This window comes from Ascaphus truei, chromosome 1, assembly GCF_040206685.1.
Source record: "Ascaphus truei isolate aAscTru1 chromosome 1, aAscTru1.hap1, whole genome shotgun sequence".
In the NCBI taxonomy this organism is placed as follows: Eukaryota; Metazoa; Chordata; class Amphibia; order Anura; family Ascaphidae; genus Ascaphus; species Ascaphus truei.
Window position 1 is genome coordinate 202,608,919 of NC_134483.1, and position 12,584 is coordinate 202,621,502.

Below are 12,584 nucleotides of genomic sequence, written 5' to 3' on the forward strand. Positions count from 1 at the left end.
CCCCACTTTTTTCTCCAGCGCGAGGAATGTGCTAAGATACGAAAGTTTAACTCAAAAGCTCCGGAGCATCAGAGTAGTTTTAAAATCAGGTTATTTATGAGAATAAAGAAAGAGAAGAGAACTTTTATTAATAGTTGCAGGGTGAAATTGTGGGGTAACAGGGGAGAAATGTCTTTCTTTTATTTGTTCGTTATTTTTGTGATGTTGTTTGGCTGTGTATGAGAGAAGTTTTTTGTATTTTGTGCTCTGTATTGTGTGTAACCAGTAAAAACACATTTCAATTTTATTTCTAGAGGATTAAGATGTTTGGGAATATTTTGTGTTCAAAAATGTGGGTAAAAGATCATAAGCATTGTTTGAAGTATATATTGTATTGTATGTTTTCATGTATATAACGCCATTAATATGCACAGCGCTTCACAGAAGTGGTGCACGTCGTAATCATATAGGTAGCAAAGGGTAAAGGTAAGAGGTCATGAAATAAGTGATCCAGACATAAAAGTAACATTAAGGAAGAGAAGTCCCTGCTCTGAGGAGCTTACAATCTAAGTGGTAGGTAGGGAGAGCATACAGAAATAGTAGGATTTGATTAGAAGCCATGAGAGGAATTTCAGGAGGGGAAACGCAGAATCAGAGTTTAAAGAGTAGAGTGATTCTGGCAGCAGCGTTTGGGAGAGATAGTAGGGAAGACAGGAGAAAGTCAGGAAGCTGGGATAGCAGGGGATTACAGTAATCAAGAGGGGAGAGAATGAGGGTCTGTATCAGAGTTTTTAATAGTTGAGCAACAGAGGAACAGGTGTATCTTTGTGATATTGTGGAGGAAAAAGCGACAGTTATAGAAATGTTTTGAATAAAAGAGGAGAATATGAGAGAGAAGTTGGGAGTGATCCCTAAGCAGCGTGCTTTAGCTACTGGATGGAAGATTCAAGAGTAATGTGGAAGGAGATAATAGGGTCAGGTTTGGGAGGAAGTATGAGGAACTCTGTTTTTGCCATGTTAAATTTAAGGCGAAAGAGGGTCTTCCAGGATGAGATAACAGAGAGACATTCAGAAACGTAGGTTTGTATGGCAGGTGTAAGGTCAGGGGTTGAAAAGTAGCTGAGGGTGTCGTCAGCATAGTGGTGATATTTAAACCCAAGAGATGTTATTAGGTCACCTAGAGAGAGTGTGTACAGAGAAAAGAGAAGAGTGTGGTCCACAGAGGCAAATGCTTCAGAGAGGTGGAGTAATATGAGCAGAGTGTAATGACCTGTCTTGGGCAGCATATATGTCATCAGTTATTTTAATGAGAATTGTCTCCGTGGAGGGAGCAGTGCAGAAGTCAGATTGTAGAGGGTTAAGGAGAGAATGGGTGTTGAGAAAATGGAGCAAGCAAGAGAATACAAGACAAGTTCAGTAGTTAAAGTAGAAAGACAGGTAGGGTCAAGCTTGCTATTTTTGAGTCATGGTATAACTATTACATGTTGGAAGGAGAATGGAAATGAAGCAGATTAGAGGGAGAAGAGGAGATCAACAGTGATGGTGACATTCTCTTCTGATACAGTGGAAAAAGAGTCAAGGAAAGCAGGAAGAGAGTAGGAAGCAAAGTAGGATAGGAGGAAACAGAGGGAATGTTCTGGTGCATGGATTCAACCTCTTGCTTAAAATAGTCAGCAAAAGTCCTGAGGTGAGATGAAGGAAGAGTTAGTGAGGGTTAGACTTGTGAATGTTGACTAATGGAGAGAAATAGGTTTGTGTAGCTTGAGAAAGGACAGAATTGCAACAGGATAGCATAAATTTGTAGTGAATTAAGTCAGTGAAACTATGAAAGTTCAAACAGAAGGCATTAAAAAGAACTGAGTGGAGGAAGATAGCATGAGCGTGTGGAGTTATTTGTGTGTTAAGAAGTTATATAAACCTTAGCTATATAAAAGCCTGTGGGTTAATTTTTAAGAGGCCATAAAAAATGTAGTTCTTAGGGCTCTGGATAAAGCTCTATGTATTTAAACTTTAAGCGAAAGTTCCAATCCAATAATTATAATTTTTCAGGAAGAAGCCGTGGTGTACCGTTATCTTATCTTTTCAGGGTCAATTGGCGAAACGCCCAGAAACAAAATGGCTCTTTGCCCGGAAACAAGTCTTATAGAAAATATTTTTTCTTTAGTCAGATGAATATGCAGAGTGTCTTTAAAATTATAAAGCTGACCGTGTGCTCAGCACTGTGCAAAGAGATTATATAAAGCAAGACATTAGTGTGAAGTCTTATACAAAATCATTTGTCTATTAACTGAATGTGATGTATGTTATAACAAATTAACCATTTATTTTTTCCAAAGGTGTCCGTAAGCAGTGGTTAATGTCAAAATTGCTGTGTAATCTAGAATGGGTTTGCCAGGAAGTGGTGAAGTTGGGAGTCACCTCTCATTTGTGGGTGTGTCTTGTGCATAGGGTTAAATACAGGGCATACATAGTTGCAAAAGCAGTTACGTAAGTGAATAAGGTATGCATTATATACAAGGCATTTCAATTTCTTAGCAGAATAGTTACAGTGGAGTGTTTGGGGTAAAAGCCAGATAGGGATGGGCTAGGGAAATTTGTATGGGTAAAATAATGGTTTAATTGGGAGGGAATATTTTTCCATAACAGTGGATAGTATTGGGAAAAGAGAGATTGGCCTGTAGTTTGAGACAGTGTTTTTTGTCCCCACTTTTGAAGATTGAGTAGTTTCCCAGGTCTTAGGGATATGGCCTGCAGACAGGATAGAATTAATTATGGAAACAAGTGGTTTGGCAAGGGATGAGACCCTAAAGTTTCAGGAACTTAGATTATATCAAAGTCAGGTTCACATTGGCTACTTAGTTTTAATTTGAGGAATAAATTAGGAACATTAATAGGGAATACCTCTGTCTATATGCGGATCCTAAGACAGGAGTAAACACATTGATACAAGAATTTATTCCTAGGTATAAATTATCTCCCTATGAGACACATATGGGATGACTTGTGACTATCAGCAGTCCAAAGGAACGAATTAAGGACCATATTATTGGTAATAAAACAATAAGTTGTATGCAACTAATACATTTTTTGAGTCTCTCTAGGCAAAGTTGAAAGTGCACCTACTCGAGATGGGGTTAATAGTCACATATTTCCTGCGCAAGCATGCTCTTCATCCCAGGTGAAAAGGCCTAAAGTAATCACCAATACAGCAATTAAAGCGGCAGAGTCATTTTCCTGGACCCACAGCACGTAAAACTCTAACCGTTCCAGCTCCACCAAACGTTCCAGCGCCACCAAAGACCAAAGTCACCTAAAGCACAGCCGCATCAAGTTAACGTCTTGCCGAGTCAAAACTCTAACCGTTAACCAACGAGGAAAATAAGACACCAGGCTAAGGCCAGGTTTTATCAGAACATTTCATTTTTTCAGAGACTCAATATTTTTATTCTTTAGAGTGTGTTAAGTTAGAAATTTAAGGTGGATGTACAATTGAGCCTTGATGGGAGGATTGGTTTCCTGGAAGCGTGGCTTGTGAAAGCTCTTGTATGTGTTTTGGCAGTACGCTTCACTCTCTATGTATGTGTCATGTGCAGCAAAACTTTGATCCAGAAGTGTGTTGCACCTCCACCGAAAGGAGGGGGTCACCCAGGAGCGTGTGTCAGCCACAAGGAAAGGATCATAAGTCAGCCATGTTGACCATCGCAGACACTGTCTGTTCTGATATTCTGAGTGAATGATGTATACAATGCGTGCAGGGCGAGGATCATGCATTTCGCTTCCACGGATACCAAACCCCCTCAATTCTCAGTAATAGAATGTTGTGATGATTCTGAAAGTATATGATGATAGAGATAGATGCCATTTCCTTTATCTAGCAACTGCATATCCAAAGAAAGGTTGCTTGCATAAAATAAGGTTTTTAGTATTATGTGTATAATTTCTGTATTTTTCCAATTTTTTTAAGGGAACCTCTTTAAAGGGTGTATCACACACTAGGAACAAGAATCAATTTATGGGTGAAGTGTCTCCACCAGTGTGAAACCCAGTGACTTGGAAAGGCGCTTAACAACTATAAATGTGTGAAGTGTCTCCATCAACCAATGAAACCTGTGTAAAAATGTATGTTTAGTCAGAAAACAATTTACAGGAAGGATGTGGCCTTAATTTTGCAGTTTTTAATTTCATCATTAAACCAAGAACAGGTTCAGATTAGGCTTATGGCCTTACAAAACAGAATTGCTTTAGACTATGTTTTAGCTTCAAAAGGAGGGGTATGTGTCCTAATTGAGGAACAATGTTGTGTTTTTATTCCAGATCAGTGTAGCAATGTGCAGCATGAATTCAATGAAATAGAAGAGATTCAAAAGAGGGTTACAAAGGGAAGTGACAGATTATCACCCTTGGGGTTAGGTGAATGGCTTAGATCACTTGGAGCAAAAACTTTTGAATGTTTTGATGTGTTTGGGAGTGTTACTTGTTGTCATATATGTGGGTGTCCCGTGTTGCAAAGGTATGATCCACAGGTGTGCGACCCCCTCCCCCATTCGGATGCCACTCTTTACAGATGCCAGAAAACAGCAGTACCGTGAAGAACGAAGATGCCGACCACAGTTATTCAATTCATCAAAAGACATATTGGCCACAGCGCCTTACGAGACTATGACAGTGAAGGGCACGCACCCTTGTCCTCTGAGTTATCCCTGTACTATCATCATGAACTTAATTCTCAAAAGCTATGTTTTAAGAATAAAAAAGGAGGGAGTGACAAAGTGAGAATATGACGTAAGGGGGGGGGGGTCTTAAACCAAAATCATTACAAAATATATACACATTGTTTATTCAAAAGTATGAGTTAATAATTATTTTTTACTCCTACTGCTTTACACGTTTATTTTGTGATTTAACCCTGTCGAACATGTGTCATTCAGATAGGGGTTCCCTGAAATGTTACAAAATACTTAAAGGGTTCCTCCAAACAAAAAAGGTTGGGAATCACTGCTTTAGAGTAACAACGTGGAATGTTAAGGAAGTCAATTTCCCTATTAAGCGTAAAAAAATCCTGAAATATCTCAAACGACTCAAAACTGAGATTGCATCAATTCAAGAGACACATCTGAATGCAGAAGAGAGTAAAAAAAACTCCAAAGGCACTGGGTAGGCAAGTGTATTCTCAAAGGCAAAAAAAAGGTGGCGTGGTGACAAAGTGAGAATATGACGTAAGGGGGGGGGGGGGTCTGACATAACAGCACTGGGATCTATGCAACCATTTTTAAGTCAGCATCCATCTTAGGTTTTGTCTGAGTGAACGGGTTATGAGATGGACGTTTTTGAATGAGGTTTTTGCTTTCAAATTTTAAAGTGATAATAAGCCAAGCAGCTAACTGAAAAACCTTGAGCAAAGTGCCAATGTTATGGAAATGCCAGACTGATAGGCATGGTTTCCCATTCCGAAGGTGGGGGCTTTTGAGGTTCTGTATGTAGAGAAAAGGTCACCAGCTTAATAAAGTATTATTGCTGAATCATCTCATTTAGACATCCCATAATGTCATTAACTCAATGTATTCGTGTGCATAATTTGTTACCTTTTACGCTCACGTAGTGACGACACGCAACCTTGTAGAGGGGGCGTGGGTTTAGTATTTTGTGTATAAATAAGGCCTGTATGCACCATGTCTTTGGGAGGGTTTTATTTTGAAACTCTCCTCTGCGTGTGCACCGCACAAGCAATAAACTTATTTGTCTATTCTGCAAAATATAACCTCAGACTTGTGTTGTTATTTAAAACTTTTAACAGAGGCTATCCTAATAAATAAATACCTGCCGTATGAAATAATATCCCCATGGGGGGGATGCAGAAGGATGCATCGTCAAATGTCTGATTAAAGGACATAATGAGGAGTTAAATATTTATAATATATATAATGAGGAGTTACATATTTATAATTTTATAATATATATATGGGCTCAATGAATATGACCAAGCCTTTCTGCTAAATTTGGCTGACATGGTGCTGAACGAGAAAAATAATAATGTAATAGTAGGGGCGGCGGGACTTAATCTAGTGGTTGGCCCATTCTTAGATAAATCACAACAGGCACAAAGGACAGAGAAATTAAAAGCAGCTCAAAAAGGGGCAAAATGTTTATTGACACTAGGATTAGAGGATTGCTGGAGAGTGTTTAATCCCACAGAAAAGGAATACATGTTCTTCTCACACACCCACAATATATTCTCTAGGATAGACTCCGTCTTTGCAAAGAGACAGATCGTGGGGAAGATTACAAACACTAAAATTAAGGAAATAATTATATCTGATCATGCACCAGCGTGGGTAAATATTAGTGTGGGACAAAAAGCACACAGGGATAGAATTTGGAGATTCCCATCTTATTTGTATAACAATGAAGAATTATAGAGCATTTCTCCTAAATAATTGGCTAAACTTTAAGGACACCAATGCTGGACAGTGTCGGGAGGGCAGACTGTATTGGGAAACTGGCAAGTCAGTCTCAAAGGTCCAAATTATAGCATATCTAAACAAGTAGGACTGGAGTTAGCCACCCATGCACTAGGGGAAGACGGAAACATCATTTGCCATTTTATCAACTTCTATCTTTACATGTAGTTTATGAGGCGCAAGTGCTGGTAGGGTAAACTAAAGGCCGTCATTAGAGTACCTCGTTTATTTGGAATATGTATGAGAATGTTTAACAGGAAACAGAACAAAAATAGCCCGAGGCAAGCCAAATATTTTTTTTTTGCAACCCTGATTAAACTTCATAATTTTGTTTTACGCACACATTTGGCAAGGCTGTCATTAATAATACATATATATATTTATTAATTAATAATACTAAGCTGTTCTATTTTCTCCACCTGCTTTCCTGGTGCTTTTAATGGAAGCTGCTACATACAAGCTAACTTGAGCAATTTCATCTTCTCCTGTAGGTTACTTACCAGTTGCAAAACATACCTGGTTTTTGGCTTCAATGGTCTCCTCACTCGGTATCTCATCGTCTGCTGTGATCTCGACTACGTTGAGGTTTTCTTCTACGCAGGCCGCATCCTGAGTCGGGTCTAGGATTGTTCCCTCACACTTTGCAAGCTAAAAAGAAAAATGTATGCTCAACTGTAGAAGGCATGAATCTAAGGAACAAACGTTTCCAAAGATCTCATTTTGAAATCACTTTGTACATTGCTTTTGGACAAGCTTACAATGTATTACGTGCTGCTAGTGTAAGTCCGTCGCTGTTATTCCCAGAAGATTCCATGTTTTTTATTGCCCCTAGAAGTATGTATTGTTCTTTATTGAATATACCCCATAAATACATGAACTCTGGCACTGAAGTTTAAGCACACGTGTGTACAAGTCGCACAAAAATGTGTGTGCGCCAGTTCTTTACACAGGTACAGTATTACAACATCCACTTTATATTCACGCTCTCATTTTTATAACGCTTCTGTCAGCGTAATGGAAAAAGTGGAAATTGTGGATTATTGCGGAATCCTCTTCACTACTCGTACCTCGCTTCACCAACACATTTGGGGTTAGCTTGGTTTAGTTTAAAGTCCCCAAAAAATAAATATCTCCCTCAACAAATGGAACGTGTATATACAATAATGCATAAGTCTAATCCTCTAATGGTAGCAAAGGGTATATGCTCCATAGAAAGGAACAAAAGAAAATGCACGTTAGGGATGGGAATTTATATAAATCTGGAAATAAGGCAGGAAGATTATTGGGAAATCTGGCCAGGAAACCTATGAAACTCAGCCATATTTCAAGAATCCGGAAAACCCCAGGAGAAATTACACAGGCGGGCAGCTTGACACTCACTTCTATTTCTTCCATATTGAACTCCAAGGTAAGGATCTCACACACGTATTCCCAAATCCTGTTTGTGGGACTGAAAACTAGCCTACAGTACCTTACCAGTCAATTAGTAAGGCCCTATGTAAGGTTTCGTTAGTTTCCCTATCGTGGAGTAGTTTATGATTTGTTTTGTCTTAAAGGGACGGTGGGCTCAGTATGCAAAGAGGCAGAGGTGCCAGGTTATCGCATGCCCCTTTGCAGAATGAGAAATTCAGTGTTCCATTCACAAATCTCAACAGCCTATCAGAGCGTGGGAATTCTCCTGCCAGCCAATCACCGATTTGCCGGTATTGTAAAGCCGGGTGGGCACCTTTTCTCATTCTGCAAAGAGCCATGCGATAACCTGACACCTCTGTCTCTTTGCATACTGAGCCCACCCACTGTCCAGGCTCCACAGAGTCTGGGCTCTGGCAAATGGTGGCCGGATAGCCCTGTGTTAACCCAGGATGTGGGTACTCAAGCAGAACTGCAGTACCCCTCCAGTTCTAACAACTTGGCATCCCTGAGGCTTTCAAGTCCGGACTCCAAACAGACCCATAGGCACCATGCTTGGTAGCCATTTGGTCCCTCGGAATCCATGACTTGGAAATCCCACAGTTCATTCACAGGTTATCAGTACATATACCTATTAAATATAAATCTTTAATAAAATATACTGTGTTCTGTCTTCTGAGTGATACAAATATACAAGTCCCTATTCTGGTGTCAGGGATGGAGTGAGTGTATATATTGCCTATCCTCACTAGCCTCATACTTGGCACACTTTAGAAATGACAAACTTTTTACACACAAGAAATCACTCTCAGCTTTATCACTTAGCTGGAGTACCCCCTGAACCCCTATACAAGGTGCAGGGTACCTGGGCACCCTTTCTTATACTAGGGACCCCTCATTACAATAGGGACCCCTTGTATGATTGAAGGTATACATTAACCCATTCATGCCCCTTTACCTTGCCTGGAAGATGTTGCAGCAGGAATCCTGGCAGAGAGTCATAATACCGTTTTCAGTCAGAGTTTGCCCGGAGCAATGTGCTTGGCTGCATCCGAGAATCTCATTCGATTCCTGGATCCAACTCCTGGGGTATCCCATAACTCTGGAACCCCGATACATAGACACATTCGGTAAAGACTTTCTCCAACAAACCCACCCTGAAACTTACAGCCTATAATTCTCCCGGTTCCTGCATCCCAGGAAAGGCAAAACACACAGAAATCTTTAATGTCGCATAATTTGCACACAGTGACAGTAATGCATTTAGGACATCTGGGTCCAAGAGCTGACACTCTAGGATCTCAACCGCACGGATCAGGGGTAACCAAGTGGGCTGAACCTTTATTAGTGAGCCTGCTTAACCCCTTCACCACCCTCTTCTCCTCCACATTCTCCATACTCTAGGTATTCGGAACAAAGCTCTATCCTGGATCTCATCCTACCTCTCCCATCGTACTTTTAGTGTCTCTTCTGCTAACACCTCCTCCTCCTCTATTGATCTCTCTGTGGGGGTACCCCAGGGCTCTGTCCTGGGACCTCTTCTCTTTTCTCTGTACACACTCTCTCTAGGTGACCTAATAACATCTTTTGGGTTTAATTATCACCTCTATGCCGACGACACACAAATATACTTTTCAACACCTGACCTTACACCTGCTGTACAAACCAAAGTTTCTGAATGTCTCTCTGCTATATCATCCTGGATGGCCCTCCGACGCCTTAAACTCAACATGGCTAAAACAGAGCTCCTCATACTTCCTCCCAAACCTGGCCCTACTACCTCCTTCCACATTACTGTTGGAACTACAATCATTCACCCAGTAGCCCAAGCACGCTGCCTAGGGGTCACGTTCGACTCCTCTCTCACATTCGCCCCTCACATTCAAAACATTTCTAAAACTTGTCGCTTTTTCCTCCGCAATATAACTAAGATACGCCCTTTCCTCTGTTGTTCGACTGCTAAAACTCTGACTCAGGCCCTCATTCTCTCCCGTCTTGATTACTGTAACCTCCTGCTGTCCGGCCTTCCTGCCTCTCACCTGTCTCCCCTACAATCTATCCTAAATGCTGCTGCCAGAATCACTCTACTCTTTCCTAGATCTGTCTCAGCATCTCCCCTCATGAAATCCCTCTCCTGGCTTCCGATCAAATCCCGCATCTCACACTCCATTCTTCGCCTCACTTTTAAAGCTTTACATTCTTCTGCCCCTCCTTACATCTCATCCCTAATTTCTCGGTATGCACCATCCAGACTCTTGCGTTCTTCTCAAGGATGTCTTCTTTCTACCCCCTTTGTATCTAAAGCCCTCTCCCGCCTTAAACTTTTTTCACTGACTGCCCCACACCTCTGGAATGCCCTTCCCCTCAGTACCCGACTAGCACCCTCTCTATCCACCTTTAAGAACCACCTTAAGACACACTTGCTTAAAGAAGCATATGAATAGCACTGTGGATATTCTAAACACGATACATAATGCTTGGCCCCCTGCAGACGCACTTACCAGAACTCCCTCCTACTGTCTCTGTACGTTCTCCCTACCTACCAATTAGACTGTAAGCTCCTCGGGGCAGGGACTCCTCTTCCGAAATGTTACTTTTATGTCTAAAGCACTTATTCCCATGATCTGTTATTTATATTATCTGTTATTTATTTGATTACCACATGTATTACTACTGTGAAGCGCTATGTACACTAATGGCGCTATATAAATAAAGACATACAATACAATACTATTAGATTACATGAATATACAAGCAAGGTAAGGATCCGCAAGGGAGTGCAGAAGGGAGACATCATATCAGAACAATTGTTCAAGACATTAGATTGGGGAGAAAAAGGAATCAAAATAAACAGTGAAAATTTGAGTCACCTAAGATTTGCAGATAACATTGGGTTTTTTTGCCACATGTCCAAAAGACCATCAACAAATTGAAGAACTTGCCAAAGCAAGCAAGAATGTGGACTTCCGTATGAATTTCACCAGGACCAAAGTGATTAAACAAGATCTTATCTTGCATCAAACGGGCAATGGATGGAAGGGAAGTAAACATAATGATGCCCTTTACAAAGCATTAGTAAGACCACACCTTGAATATGGAGTACAATTTTGGGCACCAATCCTAAGAAAAGACATTATGGAACTAGAGAGAGTACAGAGAAGAGCCACCAAATTAATAAAGGGGATTGACATTCTAACTTATGAGGAGAGGCTAGCTAAATTAGATTTATTTACATTAGAAAAGAGGCGTCTAAGAGGGGATATGATAACTATATACAAATATATTCTGGGACAATACAAGGAGCTTTCAAAAGAACTATTCATCCCACGGGCAGTACAAAGGACTCGGGCCATACCTTAAGGTTGGAGGAAAGGAAATTTCACCAGCAACAAAGGAAAGGGTTCTTTACAGTAAGGGCAGTTAAAATGTGGCATTCATTACCTATGGAGACTGTGATGGCAGATACAATAGATTTGTTCAAAAAAAGGTTGGACATCTTTTTAGATGGGAAAGGAATACAGGGATATACTTAATAAGTATATATGGGAAGGATGTTAATCCAGGGATTAATCCGATTGCCAATTCTTGAAGTCAGGAAGGAATTTATTTTTCCCCTTAATGGGGTTTTTTGTTTGCCTTCCTCTGGATCAATAAGTAAGTATAGATATAGGATAAAGTATCTGTTGTCTAAATTTAGCATAGGTTGAACTTGATGGACCTACGTCTTTTTTCAACCTCATCTACTATGTAACTATGATGTTTAACAAGTCCTTCAAGTCAGCAAAGATTGAGATAAATGAAATGAGAGACAGGAAAAATAATGAGTTTGAAACAAAACAAAAGTATGTAACGTCATAACAATGGCGTAGAAATTAAAATGGCAGCAGGCAGGATAGATTGCAAGAAGAAATGCCCATCATTGGACAAAGATGGTGCGCGACTAGATTCCAAGAGAGATTTTAAAAAATCAAGACGACGACTAAACATAAGATGGCAGGATACAATCTGAAAATGTGCTGCAGCAACATAGAGAACATAGGCTTGCAACCTCAATACCAGGAAGATTGGGGAGGCCTTCATCCAGCAGTGGATGAACAAGGACTGATGATGATAATAATGATGATAATAATGATGTTTATACTGTACATATATAATGTACATATTGTTTTGTACAGTTTTTATTATTTCAGGTATATTGCAATGCTGGTGGTCTCTTTGTAAGACGACAAATCACATCAGTATACATACAGTAAGATGGCCAACCTTTGAAATATTAATTCTGAGATACTGTTTTTTCATGCAAATGGGTAATGGTTAAAAAAAAAAACAGTTTAAAGCAGTAGAGAGGACAAATCCGTCTGGTAAACAAGAAATCCAAAAATAGTTCAGCTTAAAAGGGCATTAGGTCTTGTATTTTTTTTTTGTTTTAATAGATGCAGCAGTTGCTTAGCTTTAAGGAAATTTAATTATCTAAGCTGCCATTCTCCCGTGATCGATCGGCAAAGATCCAGCTTCCCAGGGCACTCAAAATGGCTGAATAATGAAGAAAGAAAAAAAAAACGGGATTTTGAAGGCATTGCTGCTTTAATATTAGAAACATCACACAAAAAGATATATTTTAAACTTTAATCGGGGTAAAACGAAATAGCAATGAGGTCAGATTTAGTGATGTGTACGCAACCCCCTCTATTGGGATTACTACAGGCATACCCCGTATTAACATACGCAATGGGACCG

At 40.0% G+C, this 12,584-nt stretch overlaps 1 protein-coding gene across 6 annotated transcripts in view; it reads right to left on the reverse strand.

Annotated features, from left to right (window-relative positions):
- The window catches only part of LOC142495174 (uncharacterized), a 329,787-nt gene that overhangs the window by 226,397 nt on the left and 90,806 nt on the right, over positions 1-12,584 (reverse strand). For all 6 annotated transcript variants that reach the window (XM_075600322.1, XM_075600301.1, XM_075600306.1 and 3 more), the window contains one exon: positions 6,954-7,085. In XM_075600322.1, the coding sequence (XP_075456437.1) occupies positions 6,954-7,085 (132 nt within the window). The remainder of the gene's footprint in view (positions 1-6,953; positions 7,086-12,584) is intronic.